The 20,105-nt window shown below is 43.8% G+C and overlaps 1 protein-coding gene across 7 annotated transcripts in view; it reads right to left on the bottom strand.

The window, feature by feature from the left end:
• Window positions 1–20,105, bottom strand: part of HDAC4 (histone deacetylase 4) — a 228,843-nt gene that overhangs the window by 103,196 nt on the left and 105,542 nt on the right. For all 7 annotated transcript variants that reach the window (XM_075934078.2, XM_075934081.2, XM_089779975.1 and 4 more), the window contains one exon: window positions 291–535. In XM_075934078.2, coding sequence (XP_075790193.1) covers window positions 291–535 — 245 coding nt within the window. The remainder of the gene's footprint in view (window positions 1–290; window positions 536–20,105) is intronic.

Genomic DNA, 20,105 nt, shown 5'->3' with positions numbered 1-20,105 from the left:
AGCCGCGATTATTTTAATCGCGGCTTCATTTCCCTCTTCCGATCTGGCTAATCTACATGCCTCCGTCGAAGGAGGCATGTAGTCTAGACACACCCTTATTTGGGTACCCAAATACATTTAAAATCTCATTAAAAATTCGTGCTTGGTTCTCCTGTGCCAAACCTACAGACATGTTACCCCCCGTGTAGAAAACCCAGTCCCACCACTCCTCCTTTCAAACAAGTCCATCTACATTTAGAACATCTGGGTTTTTTTAACCTGGTATTTCTACCCACTGCTCAATCACTTACTTTGATATGCTCATGTAGCTGGGCCTCATGCTGACGGGAGAGTTGCTCATGCTGCCTCTGAAACTCGGCTATAAGGATTTGTCTCTGAATTTGTTGTTTTTGCTTGAGAGCCAAGAGTTCCTGCTGGAGCTGCTGTTCTCGGAGTGTAGGTTCTGTCACTGGCATGGAAAACTGGTGGTCCAAGCGGAGATCCATGGGGACTGAAGCTGGTGCAACTTGCAAAGGCAGTGCTGTGTTCACATCCACTGCAAAATTAAAAGCAAACCCAGAACATGATCAACTTATTCCCATTCAATAGGAAATGTAGCTTTGGCTTTAAAAACGATATTCCAGAAACCACAAAGCCTGAATGAAGAACCCCATGTCTCAGATTTCATATTGTAAAAGGCCTCAATCTTGGTTTGTCAATGCAGCTTCATTTAAAAGCAAAACGTGCCCCCTCTTTTTGGAAACACCTCCCCTCCCACCACCGTTTCCCAAAAACTAAACATGACAAGGAACATGATAAAAACAACTAGCAGTCCTGTGGCACCCTAGAGACTAAACAATATATAAGATCATGAGTTTTCAAGGGCAAAACCCAGTTCTTCGGATGAACTGGAATGGAGATAACAGAATTCAAGATATATACAAACAGCAAAAGCAGTTACCAGTCAATTGTGGGACCTGTGTTAATGAAACTAATTCCGTGGGCTGGATGTGCCCCGTTCATAGCTTTTGATGTGGAAATGTGAATCTCAAAAGCAGTGGAACTTGGTTTGATAGTACGTAAACCACTTAATGTCTTTATTCAAGCTCAGGCTGACAGTGTCATATCTGTAGATGAATTTGAATTCCAGTTCAGCAGCCTCTTTCTGTAACTGGATAGCAAAATTCCTTTACAGGAGAATGGCTGCTTTTAAATCTGTGATTAAGTGTCCTTGCAAATTAAAATGTTCCTTTACTGGTTTCTGTGTGTTCCTATTCCTGATGTCTGATTAGTGTCCAATTATCCTTTGGCGCAGAGACTGTCCAATTCGGCCAATGTCCATGGCAGAGGGGCATGGCTAACACTTGATGGTATGTATTACATTAGAGGATTGGCACCTGTATGAGCCCTTGATGTAGTGGCTGATGTGGGTAGGTCATGGGATGGTGTCGCTTGTATGGATGTGAGGATAGAGTTGGCAATGGGGTTGCTGCAGGAGTAGGCTCCTGGGTGAGTATCTGAGGGGTGATGTAGGAGTGGTTGTCTGTCTGCCAAAGCCTGTGAGAGTGAGGGATCGTTTTCCAGGATAGGTCTATGATGCGTAATATTTTCAACCAATTACACATGAGTTCTCAATCTCATTTTAAGTCTGCACTAGGAAAGTCTTTCAAACTGGGTTAATGTTTTTAGCCAAAAGCAAGCAAGCAGAGAAAGTCTTAACTGCAAGAACTGCCCAGGAGCTCTCGTTGGCTGGTTTCTGGCCAATGGGAGCTACAAGATTACGTTGAGGGTGGGGGCAATAGATGGAGACTGAGCAGGGCGTGATGCAGACACACACAGGGTCCCACAGCCAGCTGCTTTGTGCTGTGTGCAAGGGCATGACAGGAAGGGAGCCTTCCCGAGGATCCAGCTGGGCTGAAGGATGGTGGCAGGCAGGATCCAGCCCATGAGATCTGGCCCACTCCTGCACTCAGCATAGCTCAACATACTAGCATGTAACCCTAGCCATAGATAGGTAGCTAGCAATACCGCATCATGCCCTTTTTGCACAGTGTAGCATCTGTTCGGAAGTAAGCCTTTGAATCCAAAGGAATAAAGAGGGCATAAAAATGTACTTCAATTCTTAGCGTACTAAGGAGCTAGCCTCTGGCTATACAAAGAAGTTCACTGAGAAATGGGAACTTGTCATAAAGAAGCAAAGTGGGCAGATGCTTCGTGAAAATCCTGCAGCAACATTGATCAAGATATTTCCATTGTGAAGGGGAAAACAACCACTCCACTCTCCTCTAAATATTCAAAATTGCAACCAAAATTCTAATTTAGTATTAAATATTACAGATGCTGTATTTTTAATCTCATGCTCCATAAGAAATCCTGGCAATTCCTCAGATATGCTTATATTTCTAGAAGAGCCCATCTTTGTTTGAAAAACAATGAAAAAGTTTGTAAATTTAAGTTTACATAAAATTCTTAATCCTCTTCAGAGCTATTTACTACAGTTATCTCCATTTCAAACATGTAACACCTTGGAAAACACTAATGCTAACAAAATGCTTGTCAAATTATCCAAGTATAAAATAAGTGGTCTGAGTAAATTTTCAATAATGTTTCTGCTTAGAACAAGAAATGATTTAGGCCAATCATTTCTCATCACGCATACAGTGGGCTCCTATACGTCAATTTCACCTATTTAAACATTTTGAATGGTTCATTAGAAAATTTCCTATACTTGTGATGGGGAAAAAAAAAACACAGCAGGGGGCACCCAGAGCTTTCCACTACTGTGAGACATAGGCATGCAACCCTGGTAGAGCCCAAGCTAAGCTTAATAAATGTTCAATAAAGGAGAAAGACGGTTATAGTAGATCATTTTGTAAAACTCTTTAGATGAAAATATTTTCTCTGCCAAAGCAGTAGTCACAACTCTGACTGAACGAGCTCAAGACGGGATAGGAGAAATCTATTGAAATGACTCAGCTTCTTTTATAGCAAATTTTACTCATGTGGACTGCAAATCTACACTGCTTATGTGTCATCCATAGAAAATAAACAGGGCTCTGTTTCTGCCCACATGACTGAGTTCAAGTCAAACTATTTGACAAGAGCGGATGGGAAGCGAGACATGAAGTTGGATCTCCCCCAAGCAAGCAGTTTTAGGGCAAATTAAAGGAGGGACAAAAATCATGATTTACACAGAAGAGCAGATTGTTCTTACAAACAAGTTGGACGGGGGGGGGGGGGAGAGGAAGGAGGAGGGGGACAGCACTTTGTCCAGAGAAATAAACTATAGCAATTGTTCCATCAGAGGTAAAACATCCAGCTGGTTAGCCGTTCTAAGTGAGATGCTGACTACAGGCAGAACCTCTCTAGTGTGACATCCTTGGGACCTGACCAGTGTCAAAATACAGAATTTGCCAAACCACGAAACATTTAGGGGTGAATTAGAGAAAAACAACAGCACAGAACACAGAGCCAGGACTTGTGGCTGTAACAAACTTTACGGGACAGCGGGAAACGTAGCCATCCCCATGCTAAGTGGGCATCCGGCTAATTCACATCATGCCAAACCAGAGATGTTGCAGACCAGAGAGTGCTGGACCAGAGAGATTCAACCTGTATAAGGAAACATCAAATGAAAGCGTCCATTTTATGCAAGATTAAATTGATATTCTAGTTTAAGACTGGTGGCTGAACTATGGATTTTCCATCAGTCACTTCCCTGTGGAATTCAAACATGACTAGTGAACACGTTTATTTGATATATCCTCAAACATCCCCTGCAACTATCTACAATAAAGGCTTGGTTGAGGATGCCCTACCAAGCAATGGTAAGGGGAATGTTCTGTATACAAATGATTTTTTTAGATGCACACTTTTCTCTCTCCCGACACTGGTCTTGTGACATCTGACCCGACGGACTACCGGCTCTCACTCCAAAACTGTATAAGGCTAGTCACATAAGAAATATCCTGGAAATGCCTTACCGGGTGATGCTTACCGGATAACCATTTAACAGTACCTAGGGAGCGGCCCACTGCAGGCAGGCAGCTGCTCTAGCACTGCCAAGTCCCCGCACAGGGCTGCCACTTCCGGCTTTTTGTGGGCTGGCAGCCAGCAGGGTTGAAGCAGTCTCTCCTTCCCATCCCCCGTATAATCAATTAACCAGTTAAATGTTAAGGTTAACCAGTTAACTAAATAAATGGGATTTTACATCCCTACCTCCAAAGTTATCAAACATCTCATTGTAAATACTAACCTAGATAACACATTAACATGCGCAATACAATTCAACAGGCACACAATTATTTTCCTAAATATGGGATCTCCCCCGCCTCCACGATTACTTGAAAGTTTTTCCCCTCCCAAGGCTCTCACAGTAAGATTCCTAGACTGTGTGTCTGAGAGCCTGCCAAGAGTCTCAGGATCCTAAAGCAGATTAATGACAGTATCCATAGAGAAAGACAAGCAGTAGAAAACAAAAAATATAACCGCTAGATCATGCACCGCTCACCTTCAGAAACACGTGCTGTGGTTATGAAAGCCAATTTACTACGGCCAGCAAAACAGCATTTCAGTTGTACTAGACAAAACCTCTCCTCCAAGAGGACTATAGGCATGATTCATTAACTGTAAGCAGTATAAAATCTGTGTAACTATACTGTACCTTAAAGGGGTGACAATGCATTTTTTCCAAAGTTTAGCTCAGTGGTCCCCAATGCGGTGCCTGCGGGCGCCATGGCGCCCGCCGGGGCATTTGTGCGCGCCCGCCGACAACCTGGGCCAGCCTGGCCCCGCCCCGGCGCACAGGAGGCGCTGGCCCCAGGTGCGCGGCGCTCGGGCGGCCCCAGCCCCGGGACACGTGCGGGCGCTCGAGCGGAGCCGGTGCCGGCCCCAGGCGGCAGCGCCAGCCCCGGGCCCATGGCACAAGGCGCTCAGGCGGCCCCAGCCCCGGGGCACATGCCGGCACCGGGTGCTAGGGCATCCCCGTCCTCTGGCCCCGCCCCCGGCGCATGAGTGGCCCCACCCCCAGGAGCCTCTAAAGGTTGGGGACCACTGGTTTAGCTTGTCATGTTATGTAATTCTGAATCTACTGAAGATAATTCACGGAGAGCCAAGTCTGATCTCCATTATATTGGGGTAAATTTGGAGAGACTCTATTGATGTCATACCAGTGAGTCAAAATTTAGTTTCATTTGAGGACTGTTTAATTAAATCTAACTTCAGTCCATTATGAGACAGTAATTTTATCTCAAATACAGTGTTTGATCATAAAACAATCCAAACCTCAAAGAAATAGTTAATACTAGAGTAGTCAGCTGTCTATGGGTTCTCCACTCAGAAAGCTATGGGGGAAATGATGAAAAACAACAATCCTATGCACAATTTTGCTCGTTTTCAATTTTGAGAGTTTTGCCATGTTTGATGTTTTTCTTGAAGCTGCAGCTTAGAATTCTTAGAGAAACCCACTGATCTTTCTTTTATATCATGTTTCTAGCCCTTACAGTTGCAGAGAAGAACTTGAAAACGTAAATGCTAAAGGAAACCAGAGGACAAACCAAAAGAATTCCCATGTTTGTTTACTTTAATTTCATTCTTTTTAAGTCCAGTGGTCTGACTTTTGTAAGCCTGACTCAAGATACCTGAACACACAGGGTTAACAGTACTACATACATCTTTATGGAAGCACTAAATATAGATGAGAGTTTCTAAAATACAGGTGGAGACTCTTTAGCTCTGAAAATTAGCCAGCTTGAGTCATCTTCATATTCCACTTAGGAATGGTGACATCAAAATGATTCACATTAAGTGAAATTTCAGTTCTAAATATGCACCTAAAATTTCTTCACACACTAATTCATGACCCAAGTACCACTTACTAAGTTTTTAAAATAAATGCTATTAAACACAAAAGAAATGAATACTTAAGCTGTTTCCCATTAGATTAAATGGAGCAGCTAAAAGCTTTGCATTACTCAACCAGTAGAGTATTTAGAAGAGAATGGTGAGCAATTCAGAGATCTTTTCAGCTCTAAATTACTATTAATTTGCTCTGTAAAAACAGCCTAAGTTCTAATATTCCTGAGAAAATTCAACAAATGTCACATTTTTAATATTGAGTGGGGATACAATGGAGCAACAAATCCACAAAAAATCTCAAGTCCTCACAGTGAGCCAGCTGGAGAAATCATAACCACACTTCTCATTCATTGCATTCAATGCATAGTGCGTCAAACATGACTCGTACTATTTCCGTCTCAAAAACTACTTGAAATGCCACGAGCTCCCAATAGAAACACTGAATGCATCTGACCTACGGAGCCCTCCTGAAAACAATAAAACCTTTTCTACTTAATGAACACATCATCAAAACAAAAGCAGCCTGTATTCATGAATATTTTATGGGAGACTAGAAAATTGCTTTTATAGGTTCTGCCTTCAGAACGTATTAATACAATCAGATTAATGACGTTAGCAAAAGCACAAAGGCTATATTCAGCATTTTAATGAGAAATACCAAGCCCATGAATTAAAAGACAAGATCTCAATTATGAATAATCTACTATCCTATGTTCTCCACATCTTTTCCTTCACTGTAGGAAAATAACCACTAGATATGCTGGGATTCTTTTCAGACTCTCCACTTACTATTACTTTCATAACATGCTAAAACACACTGTGCTTATTCTTCTCCACAAAAATAATGAACACATTTATAGGTTCCCAAGAAAATACATGCCGTAACTTAGCTAAGATGTAAAGCATCCCACCCCGTACCAGCTGAAGCTATTCTGAGTTTGGAACTTTGTTAAAATGTTACATTTGTTAAACTTGGAAATTCAGAGTTTGCCCAAAATAGGATTAATGGGAGTCATTTGTTGAATAAGAATTGCTGCAATGAACTGTCTACTCTAAACATTTCACGTTTTCACATGGTATGTTTCCCATGTATTTTCCTGGAAGATCCTCTTATATTATTTCATATTAAGTCTCTATATAGTACCCCATTGCCAAATATTCATGCACTAGTATTTTTTGCTTCTTGCCCCAGCAGCCTGACAAATAGACTTCTGCCAATACTGCATCTCTGTCTACAAGTGAACAGATTTTTTATTTATTTATTTATTTTATTTTTTGGAAAGGGAATGTGGGAAGTATCACAGTTATACACAAAAAAATTAAATTACATTTCCTCAAAAGAATGTACATTTTTCTCTTTTCTGATTTAGTGTTCAGTCTTTTGAAGACTAACTGGAACATAACAGTAAAACATAAAATGCTAGGAAGACAAGCATGCATTAAAAAGTTTTTAAACAAAACATACCTTGAGTATATAAAAATTTAAGAGCTCAATTCAAATCTTCTCATTTTCAGTGTAACGTTTTGTTAGGATACACTTCAAAGGAAATGTATGTCCCAGAATTAATTTTAAATCTATAGAGTTCTCACAAAGTAGTTTTATGTAAGGTAAAATAAAAGACAATACCTTTGTTACATTTTGGGTGTAATACCAACTTCAAATGCAGATGTATTAACCCAGACTTTTGCTTTTGTCCATCTCTTGCTCTCACACACACACACACACACTCACTCAAATTCCACAGAATCTACATAACACTATCTAGTCACCCAATCTGGTTTACTCCTCACTTTTCTCGGTACAAGAGCATTTCAACACATCCAGTGACTCCATAATCCCTAGTGTATTCAAAGACACTACACATCAGGGAGGCACTGGCTCCTTCTCAATGCATTTGAACTTCGAGTCCCGGGCTATCCTGAAACCACTGATTCAACGGCTTTCTCCCCCATCCTCTCCTGACTTTCTCTAGCCTTGTTTCAAAGGAATGAGCTCGCCTTCCCACTCCCTACTTACTGCATGCCGTGATGCCCCCAGACAAATTCTGCCAATAACAGCCGGTCAGTCTTTCAGTATAAAATTTTTAAAAATTTTAAAAGTTCACACCCGCAGTCTTTCTATTATTGCCATCAAACAGCACGATAACACTCCCCTTCTGAAAAGCCAAGGTATTTACAGTGTGGGGTGCACCCAGTAAAGGATGACAGCTATTTCCGATGCAGCTGTGAGAGTAAACATGTGTACCAACGTCCCTCACTGAAAATAATTCTTAGGTTTTCATTGCTAGACTAAACTAGAAATTCCCTGCCACATACAGTACTGTTTAATGCCACATGTTTTATTTCCTCAAGGCTGACTTGCTGCACTATTCAAAGCCTACAGAAGCAGGCTACTATTGTCAATGATTCCCACATGTCAGAAGCATGTCACACACAAAAATCAAGCATACAAAAATCACAATTGGAAGGCATCAAAGGCATGAATCAAGTTTCCAAAAGCCACAGCAGTAATGTGGTACAAATCATCTGCTAAGAGAAATAAGGACAGGTAAATACAAATTTCCATCCAGAAGAAACTATCCTTATGTATACCATTGGTCTCTTAAAAAAAAAATTAAGGACGCCACATCATTTTCAAGTATCTGTACCCTTTTCCTGCTTCCATGCAATGTTTGTCAGCACTGAGGAGAACAATGCCTATTAAACACAATTACAAAAATACACACACACCTGGTGCTGTTTAGATGGGTTCATTGTGTATGCAAAGCACTCTTTCCACTGTCTACACTTCACTAAATATCAGCACTTGCCACAACACTAAGAGACAGTGAGATCAGGGCTATTTATAGAAACAAGCGTCTGCAGTATCTGACTGCAGGGCCCAGATAAATGAATGATGTTTTCCTGTAAACCACGATGGGAAAAATGCAAATTTGGAATTGCATCAGAAGCATATCTGAAACATTTTCACGTTTGAGGTGTATTTAGTCCACAATATGCTAGCTTCCACCTACCACTGAGTTTGCTATTAAAATATGCCAATGAAATTAGCTCACGTTAAACTGGAGTTAAGAAATTCCAATGCAAAACTAGAAATATTTATAAAATAAATTGAGATTATGTTAGCATATCACATCACCCATAACCAATGTTTCAGGTAGTGGGTTTTGCACTGGCACATTAAACAGAAAACCTCTCCCTACTCTTTCTGCATAGTGTTTTCTCGGAAAAGGCACTGAAATGCTGCAAAATCTACAACTAGAAGTCTTTATTCTGAGCAATGATGTCTTGGTAATGAGCTTACCTGGTCTTGTATGTTACATAAAAAAAAAAAAAATCAAATATTTACAGTATTACTAGCCACCTTCCAAGTCAGTGTTTGTTAGGGAACAGATGATCACAGCAAAGGTTAACTTAGATACAATGCTGAGTGCGACCAAACCAATGCATGTGTTTATTTGAAAAAGAGTGAATACTTCCTGCAACCATTCTGTGACCCACAGCCAATTGGGCTAAAGAGATTGGCCTCCTGAAGCATTTCTGATGATTTGGCCACCGTTGCAAAGCAGAGCTCAGTTCACCACAGTAGCTGTTTATCTGCACAGCTCAACACTGGCAACCTTCCTTCCTCCCCCTTCCCACCCCCCCGCATCCTCCTTCTGTTCTGCAATGTGATTTGTCCTTTTCATATTTGTTCATTTTTTTAAATTGTATCCTTTGGTATATATGGTTGTGACTACTTTCTTCCACTATTTGATCTGAGGAAGTGGGTCTGGCCCACGAAAGCTCATCATCTAATAAACCATCTTGTTAGTCTTTAAAGTGCTACATTGTCCTGCATTTTGCTTCAACTACCCCAGACTAACACGGCTACATTTCTATCACAACACTGGCATGCTCTGTGTGTGGGGGGGTGATTTCAAATACAGCTGTGGTAAGAATTCACTCGGAAGGTGTGAGACTTCCAGCTCTATTACTGATTAAGACAATGTCAGTGCTAATGCAGCTAATGGTCACCTACTGGTAAATCTTGGAACCTTTGACAGGTGATCCTGACAGGTTTAGCCAGGAGGCTGTCAATTGCCAGCACTTCATCTGCCCCTCAGCACTGCCATGCTGCTCCTGCCCTCTGCCCTGGATATTGCCCCCCCCCAACCCCGAGGAGTCTCTTGCTTGCTGTGCAGGACACAGGAAGTAGAAGAGGGGGTGCTGATGTCAGGGTGCCCCCTCCCTTGGCCCTATACCCACCTCCACAGAGTAGGAGAGGCAGGGATGGAGAAAGTTGTCTGGATGCTTTTGGGAGTGGTGCGGGCCTGCCTTAGCCCCACCGTACCACCACCAAGAAGCCACCTGTGGTAAGCGGTACCCAACTGGGGCCTGCACTCTGAACCCCAGCCCCAAACTCCTCCTGTACCCCAAACCCCAGCCCTAGCCCTGAGTCCCCCTGCCCCCAAACTCCCTCCCAGAGCCTGCACCCTAACTGCCCTCCTGCACCTCAACTTCCTGCCCCAGGCTCAGCTCAGAGCCCCTCCCACACTCCAAATCCTTTAGCTCAAGATCAGTATCTGCATTCCCCTTCCCCACACACTAGCCCTCTGCTCCCGCCTGATAAAAAGGAGGGAGGATGGAGTGAGTAGGGGCAGGGCCTCAGAGAAAGGACGGGAAGGAGGTGGGGCCAGGGTGTTTGCATCTGCAGTAGATCCTGGATTGCCCTTCAATTCAAAAAGTGGTCTCCTGCTTAAGAAGGTTTCAGACCTCTGTACTAGGTGAGCAGATGGCAAGGAAACAGGTAACGCAAAAGGAGCAATTCAGGTCTCTTAACCAAGAATATGAGACTGAGTCTACTATTTGACTGCAGCTCAATATGGACCCAAACCTGAGGCACTATGTAGTGGCACGTTGTTTTGCTTGAAGGCCTGTTGCATATGAGAACTGATGACATTTAAAAATCAGCCACAGATCTGATGTTTATTAAAGAAAACAAAAATAATAGACCTTGATTTAATTTAATTCGCTTTCCTCTACCAGAAATCTGAATCCATGTTGATCCGAGGATTCGGGTACCAAATGATGCCTAGCACAGAGTTACAACTATCTGGTCACTCTTTCGAGGGCTCAAATTCCCAACTAATTTAATTTGTATGAGCAATGGCAGCTGTATTCCATCTCACATTTGCAGCAGGATTTAAGCCATGTTTTTTCCTCTAACTACTACTCAGAAGGTTCCCTCTGTACGAGATGACTGACTTGGCTGAGACGCATCGGAGGGATGCCTTGTCAGAGCGGTGGGCAGCAACTAAGAGTCAGTGGATTCCAAATTGTGTGACAACTTGACAGATGAGTTGCTTATATGAGCTATGTAAATAGATGCATGAATAGATCACTAAAACCCACCAACCTGCACTCACCCAACCATCTATAGCTGGGGCACATCCAACTCATGAACCATCAATAGCGAGGGGCTCCAGACAAATCTACCCCAGCTCCCCAGCCTCGCGTCACAGAACTGCACCCTCCTGCCCCAGCTAGAAGCCTGGCCAGCAACAGTTGATGAAGTAGCTCGCCAATCCTTCAATGTGCAATAGGTACACATTATCAGCTGAGCTGAGATTCATTTCACCAAACCACCCGGGTTTAGACAATATATAAACCTGGTTAACTACAAACAGATCAATTTTGAGCAACTGTAAGTCACAGGCACAGAGACCAGAGTTGGTGACAATCAAATTTGCAGTCTGAGAGCTACAATTGAACAGGGTCTGAATCAAGCCGTCTCTCACGCTGACAGATGGAACAGGCAGGTTACAGATCCTAAATACACACACTGGACTCCTTTTCCAGCCCGGCATCGCCTTCTCCAAGTTCAAGGTCTTTTGCCTTCCAGCTCTTAGAGGTGGTGGTGGTAGGGTGCCTTGTGGAAGCCAAGTGATTATGTCATTTTCCCTTTTATATTTTCTTCCAGCTTGCTGGAAAGATCTTTGTGGTGATGGGGGGGGGGGGGAAATCAGTGGTTCATCGGCATGTATGCCTGGCCCGACTGGCTGTGGGATTCGGTGGGAGAAGAAAGCCTTTTGGGATACCTCCACTCCCAGAGAACAGCTGGGCAGAGAAGTTATGGGCATGCCCTTGGCCACAAAGGTCATATTCACCAGAGCGTGGGCCCCTTCACAGCATCTCTCACAGAATTTCAGTAACACATGGCAGTGATTCGTAACATCGCACACAGCAACAGCACATACAATCCAACAGGACAACTTTCAAAGTGACACTTCACAAGGCATATTTTGTACAAAACACATGATCATTATAACAGTGGGGAATACAGGAGTCCCAGTACCCATTTCTGCCTATGTCAAGTGAACGATGCAGCTGCCTGCTGAAAACAAAATTCCACACCCTAAGGCTAAGCATTCAGTTATGCTTGTTTTTCTCCTAAACATTTCCCCCATTTCTTTGTAAAATGGAAACTGCTGTAATTTACATGCTGAACAGCCACTGACATCACCACATTCTGAGGTGCAGGCACGTTCTGAGATGCCTGGTTTTGCAGAACAAGGTGGGCTGCACATAAACCTCAGTTAAGGATCCACCCCATTTTTCCCATTAAATCCTGGCTTCAAGGCCGAGAAGGGGATTCTTAATGTGCATACTGAATTAAGACTTAAATGTTTTTTGCCTTGGAAATACTAGAAACATTTCCCCAGTTGCTTTAACAGCATTTTCCCAACATTGTACTGGATAGCTTTGGAATGCACAGAATTGATGCTTTTCTGGCTTTTTCTTCCTCTCTCCAAATTTCATTCAAAATACATTTTGCACTTTTTTTCCTGTAACAAAAATACAGGTATGCTTAAATTATGGAACAGCCATTCTGTACCCACACCGCACTGGTCAGCATGTATGGTTCTCAGTGTTTGCTCACTTGATAGTGATTTGAGTATTAATGGTCTAAGTAGTATAAAAGGTAAGCACAGCTGTCTACTAGTAAGAAATAAAACCTCTCTAATCAATGCATCATTAGAGAGTTTGAACGGTGCCATTTCAAAATGTTTATTTTTGCACAATTTCAGAGAATAATGCATAACTATTTATAATTTTAAGGAAATACTGTATATTTTAGTGTTGCTTACAAGACAAGTTGCCAAGTAACGGTATTCTCAGCTTTTATTCTTGGCTCAGCACTGCAGCAAGCCTGTTCAAATTAAGCACCCAGTGTGAGAGGCTTAAAATCCCACATGCCCTGCAGAATGGGAATATCATTTTTACAGGACCCCAGTGTCACACAATGGAATTTACCCTCCAGCACAAAAACAACATTCAGATGGCTTGAACATAGAAGGGGCAGATTAAAAATGATCACATTGTTGTCTTTAGGATGTAGGTTAAACCGGAAACAGTTTCCAAGAGGAAAACACACCACTTTGATGAATGGTTAAATCACACAGATGGTTCAACTGCCTGAAACAGTTGTGATGACTACAGTTAAATTATTTAATTTATAGAAACCGTTCCTTTGACAGACAGTGGGCTGCCCTGAAACTCAAATCTTGAGCTGAAAGTTAGTTCTCAGCTTTATCTGCTGTGTTCAGGCAACAGTGCCTAAAGCAAATCCAATCTTTACCTGCTGTTCTGAGGCTGCCTGACAGAGGGTGGACCCAAGTACAGTATCTACACCCCATCAACTGAGTACTCTACACTTTCATGCAGTGTGACCTTTACCCAGACACTTCAAGAGTTCACTTGGGCGAAATCCTTCAGAGAAGTCAGAACTGAAATTGATTTGAAATGCTCTTATGGGAAAGGTGTCATTTAAATTTACCAACACAACAGCAAGGAGCAGGTTGCATAAGCACGTCTACAGTACAGCTGGGCTCCCGCTCAGTGACTCATGCTCGCAGAACACAAGCGAGCACATGAAAAAGAACAGTGTGGACAGGGCCAGTTCGGGATGGGCTTGGGAACCCAGCCTCTGACATCCTCCGTGCTATTTGAATGCACCAGCTCAAACCCACTAGCATGAGCCTGTTGACCCAGGCATGGAGGTTCCCTCCCAGCTGCTGCCTAGACATGCCCCATTCGACCCATTTCTCTCCAGGCCCACCGTAATGCTGCTTTTATGAAGGAAAAATGTCACTTGAGAAAGCAAGAACACTGAGAAGCTAAGACCACCTTTTGGTCTCCATTTGCCCACTCAGAGCCTCTGGCCAGTGGCTCTCAAACTGGAGTGGAAGGAAAGGAGGAGCAAGCTGGCCTACGGGGCACAGGACTGTTTCCAGAGCTGCAGAGGCTGCATAGTGGCACTATCGGGTACCTGTGATCACCACGTCGCCCTGAGCGCCAATGGGGTGGGGAAAGGGAGATGGACCTTGAAGGTCTGGGTCCTTTGTTCAAGTAACACAAGAGAAGAGGCTCGGAGAGCACCAGAAACTACAGCTGATTAGGGATGTTAAATATCAGTTAATTGAATAGTCGATTGACCTTGTGAATTCTTATTGGTTGCTCGACTATTCTATAGTAGAAGGAATGCAGCCAGCAACCAGTGAACTCCAGCCCTTCTCCTGGGGAGCACCCTGCCACCCCATGTTGCTGCTGCTCTATCAGAGACAGCAGCATGTGGTTCCAGGAGGAAGCTGGTCTGTGAGGGGAGCCAGTTTAAAAATCAGCTCCCCTTGTGGACTGGCTGCCTGCCACCCCGCACTGCTGCCTCTGCTCTGCTCTACAGAGGCAGCAGTGTGGGTTGGCGGTAGCCCCTGTCTGGGGAAAGGGGGTCTGAGCTCCTAGACCCAGTAAGAGCCAGAACTGAGCCGGGCTGCCTGCCAACCTGGCTCCTGGATACACTTTAAATGCAGAGCTGCAGCAGGGGTAGATCCTGGACCTGGCACAAGCTGGGACTGAGCGGGGCTGCTGGTCAGCCTGCTAAAAAGTTTACTGGCAGGCTAGGGGGATGAGTGTAGTCTGTAGCATTAGCGTCTCGGTTAATCGCCTGTACTATTCCATTCCTACAGCTGATGTGAACAGGGGGCAAGAGAAGCCGGCAGTTCCCTTTGAACTATCCCACCCATCTGAATTCTCAAAAGAATGGCGGCTGTGACAACATCTCTGGCAGCAGCACACCTCAGGGAGACTCTCTAGTTCCTGGCCAAGAGCTTTTGCTGTGCTCAAGAACAGTAAACAGCCCAGGCCACCACCACCACTTCCAGCACAGACCCTAGGAAAGAGGAGAAAGACTACAGATAAGGAAGCCATCAGAGGCATCAGAAAAGGGGAAGTTAGCAGAAAGCCAAACCGCACACACTTGACATATTAAGGTGCTTGTCACAGCTCCATTGCGAAGACAGAGGTGAGCTGTTGAGTTTTGCACTGAAAGCAGGTAGCCAACTTCAGCTATATCTCAGGAACAGAGCAACCACCTCAAAAGTATCAAATACATTTCCCAAGTCCAAAAATACTCAGACGTTGTCAGACAATCCTTGCAGTGGACATATACAGTAACCTCAATGCTTTTAAAGCGAAAGTCTGGTTTGGGATTACAGCGATATGTTGGTTTAGCCTTTCATACCAGTTAAACATTTTATTTTCCATATATGCCAGTGCAACACCCACTCCTCCAACTGGCAAAACAACTTCATGCTATTTCCTTTTCAGTCTTGTTTTTAACACTAATTAGCAAGTATTGTACAAGCAGCACCCAGGTTCCCTCCAGAAGCTATGTGAACACATCACCCTTCATCTACACCACTCTTATCCTCACCCAGATGCCACTAAGAATAAAATAGCTACTTGCGTGGGGATTGTGAGGTGAGCAAATGTAAAAGAATGGCCTCAGTTTAGCCTCTCATTTTATTTGCTTCCATTCTAGAGCTGCACAATTTTAAGAAATACGGCACTAAACTACTGTATTTGCTATGCACCTCCCAAATTAATACTTTAATATTTACTTTATTAGAAATAAAAAGCTCAGGAAAAGTTACTACATTTATCCTCCCATATCCAACATGGTGCACGTTTTCTGGGATATTCTATAACTGCATGCTTACTATATTAATCCCAAAGCAGCCTTTTAGTTATATGCAACGAGCCACAATTGTGTACCTTTAAACTGAAAGTCTGCTAGAGCTAATCCACCTCACTTGTGTGTGGAAATCCTACAACAAAAAGGAAAAATGTTCATTTGCAAGTAGAACAATGCTCTTTCAAGTTGGTTATGAGAGCAGAGTGCCTTCATACTACTAGGAGCAGAATTTATTCTACACACAGGAGTAGAATTTATTGTATGAATCAAGTAAGAGGTTCTGTCAGTAAGGAGGGGAAGTATGTTACTTAGGGATGTTAAACATTGGTTAATTGAATATTCGATTAACCTCGTGAATTATCAGTTACTCAACTATTCTATAGCCCCCAGGTATGGGGCTGGCAGCCAATGTAATCCAGCCCCAAACTCAAGGACCCTTTGCTACTCCGCGCTGCTACCTCTAATACAGAGGCAGAAGTGCAGAGTGGCAGCAGCCCATCTGGGTTGGAGGTCTGAGCTCCCAGAGCTGGAACTGAGCTGGACTGCCTACCCACCTGTCTCATAATGCACTTTAAATGCAGAGCCACAGCAAGGGTAGGTTCCAGACCAAGTGCAAGCCAGGACTGAGCCGGGCTGCTGTCCAGCCTGCTAAAAGCTTTACTAGCAAGGGGGGCGGGAGGGAAAATGTGTGTAATATGTAGCATTAGCCTATAAGCTTTTGCTTATTGGTTAATCTGTTAATTGACCATACTATTACATCCCTGATGTTACTTGCCTTGTACAGTAACCAATTCTCTGGGATGGGTGTATCTTGGGTGCTCAGTTTCAGGTGTACATGACTTCATGCACCTTTCATCAGAGAATTTTGGCATCTGCTTAAAGGCCTGGATTAAAGCAGGGGTGGCCAAACTGTGGCTCGTGAGCCAGGTGCAGCTCTTTTACGGTTAAAGTGCTACTCACAAGCCAGCCCCTCCCCATTCTGCATTTACTAGACTTGGGGGCAAGGAGGGCGCAAGAACTCTGCCCTGAAGTGGGGTAGGGCCTGCTCTCCAATGGGAAGGGGGCCTTGGGACTTCAGCCCTGTGGGGTACACCTGCCACAGCTCCAGGAGTCCATGTGCGGGTCACACCAGCGCCGCTACCCCAAGAAATCTCTCCAAGGGGTGCATATCACCTGACATGCAGCACCCACAATGAGACATTCCTTTATGTAGTTTGGTTTCAGGTGCCTTTATTCCTCAGTGTTGTTTGGGTCACAACATCCTTGATATTCATAAAAAGGAGATAAGGGAGCAAATGAACTAAAACAAGACTACCATTCCCCACAATTCATCAGATCTACACTTCTCACTGCCACACAGTATTTTAAAAGATACAGATGCTTTAGGACAAACAACCCAGGTACATTTACTACTTCATTAACTCAAGTCAATGTGAATAATTCAACTAGTGTACAGGTCTTGTTTCTACCATTTTGGTATTTACAAAATAAACGTTAAACTAGAAACTTCTGCCAACCTTAACTAGGGAGACATGACTATTCCCACTAACGAGCAGTCTTCATCTAGGTCCTGGTTCCAGCTGACAAGTGCCTATACAGCAAGACACCCCCCTAAAAACTAACACCTTGGCTGGAAGTCCCAGCAGAGCACCCCAGTGATGGAAGAGTCAGGGAAAGGAGGCTACTTTCACACTGCTCTCCTCCCCTAGTCCAGGGAGCTGCACTCGTTGTTCGAAGCCCTCTCCTAATTACTGGAGTCATTCTTGGTTCAGATAAGGTTACAGCTAGATGTTTAAAAAGAACTGCTGAAGCGTTTCAGCAACAGGGGTGATGACTCACTTTGTGAAGTCTGCTGCTATAGCTCTTGTATGCCACCCGAGGATTCAGATACACAGAGGAAAGCTAGCAGGCTAAAGTACTACTCACAAGCCAGCTTGATCCACTGCCTTTGGAGCAGCTCTTTGCCAGGAGACCACGATTAGAACTGCTTGTTTGCCATGCTCTGCATTTAAATTGCAATATTCGGCTCTAGGCCTCTATAGCTCAGTGCAGCTTACGTGTATCCGAGGATTGCATCTCACCTGCCCTCCAACATCAGGGTTTAGGGACACCACCGTTTTCATCAGGATCCCCCAAAAAGCATCGTTCTAGTCCCAGTTTTCTGCAGACTCGCCCAGAGAAGATACAAAATAATCATGGGGCAGCATAGTCCAAGTGTGAACATAGCAAAGCTTCCCTTTGTATTAACAGGACACTGTGCTGTGGGTGCAAGAGTGTTAACACCCCAATCTCTTTCTCTGGGCCTGGTTGGAGAGCCTCGTGGATAAGGAGAACACGAGATAAATGTATCTACCCCCCACATCCCCACCCTTTCTGGAAGCCACTCCTCTTCCTAGAGATTGACAGGTTAGGACATACAAATGTTGTCACCGCCTCCCAGCAGGCTTACTACCACAGCTATCATCCTCTGCCTTCACCTCTGACTATTCCCAAGGGCCAGATTTCCCCTATCCATCTGGCAGGAAGTTTAACCCACTCCAGATTGAGTGTACTGCATACCTTCACGCTAGGGCTACCTACACAATAAGTAGCAATGGTTGTATAGTGACCAAACTGTGACTGTCTAGAAATTGCTCCATTTGTCCTCTGTCCATGCTGCCAGCAGAGCGTGGCTGCTCTGACTTCCCAGACTAGTAAGGCAGGGCGGGCTACGGTAAAAACACAACCACTCTGCAGAATGCTGTAACTGCTTCTAGAATCCCCATCCTAAGTAGTGAGGTTAAGCCCCCCACTTCAAACGGAGTGGGGATCTGACTTGCACAATCTGCTTAAGTTTCAGTGACAGGGGCCTAGCATTCCATGCTGAGCTCCATTCCTTCCTTTCCCATTTGGGAATGCACTGCGGTTACCACGGAGCAAACGGCATGGCTCATTCTGTGCCACTTTTATAAGGGTGCCTTTCAACTAAGAATACAGCAATAATCTCTTTAGAAAATCCACCACCACATTTTAAGCAGGGGTGGTCCCTGGAACAGTTTTTTTCTTTGTGCCGAGCTATATGACTTCGAATTTCAGGCCATTGAGGAGCAAAGGTCAGATCACAGAAAGAAGCCTCAGTGCTGGGCTGTGCGTCTCATGCTGCTCCAGCCAGTCCATGTACACAAATCAGAACTCAATTAAAGGGGAGATTTTACTACTCTTCCCGTCCTACTGGGCTTTTCCGTTTCATTCCCATTGCCATGAAAAAGAGCAGAAAAACAACAACTCCGGTCCATTACCTCCAGTTTCCTCAAGGGATCGCCAAGAGTTGGGATTGAGATTAGAGATTTGGCAATACATCTGAAAGTTTACTCCAGCACACTTCATTCCGTCTGCAGTGAAAAGTGAATAGTGAAGTACTTGTGTGCGGTCACCTCAGTGGTGAGCATGACAATGCTGCTGGGGTAACTGGAAAGTGAAATGCCTCATGATCTGCACTGTGCTGAACCACACAGGACAGCTTCACAAATGTTTCAGAAACTACAGGATTTGGTAAAAAGGCATGTTGTTCAGTGCTTACCTTGGCCTATTGCAATAAGCATGAGCACTGGATTATGGGAGGTCCAGCTCCCTGCCGCCTCTGCTCCTCCTAACTAGCCATATCACATTGATTTCACAAATCCTAGTGACACACACCCCAAGTCAACCCAGGTAATATCACTTCCATTTCACATGTGAAAAGGCAAAGAAAAGGTGAGTTTTATACATCGGAAAGTCAGTCCATAGAGGATTCAGGAACAGAGTTCAGTTTACTGGTTTGTTAGACCTATCTTTTATTCACGAGGGCAAATGGCCACAACTACAACTAATCTATTCCAGCTGTGAATCAAGGGAGTTTCTTCAATTTTATTAGGTACATTGAGGTACACAAATGATGATTGATCCACAAATACAAAATATTATTATTATTCCCTCATTTTACAGAGCACTTCTGTTCTGAAAAGGGACAAAACATCATGGAGTTCCAAGATTTTCCCCCTAAAAGCCAGTCCTGCAAATTCACCCTGGGCTCTGGAAGGCAAGTTCAATTTTTTTCCCCTCATCTCATTAAACACTAATAATAAAGGTTCTGCAGCCAAATCCAGCTGTCAGTCACACCTCTGCAATCCACTTGCCTGTAAGCACATCAAATTTCAAATTCAAATGTTTAATTTTTTACTTTCCCCATGGGGAAAGTATCGCAATTATTAAAATGGGTTTGTACACACAAAACTGATTA

The sequence above is a fragment of the Pelodiscus sinensis genome, chromosome 7, assembly GCF_052426305.1.
Source record: "Pelodiscus sinensis isolate ZL-2025 chromosome 7, ASM5242630v1, whole genome shotgun sequence".
NCBI classification, from domain to species: domain Eukaryota; kingdom Metazoa; phylum Chordata; order Testudines; family Trionychidae; genus Pelodiscus; species Pelodiscus sinensis.
The sequence above is the reverse complement of the archived record's forward strand: the minus strand, read 5'-3'. Positions and strand labels throughout refer to the sequence as shown.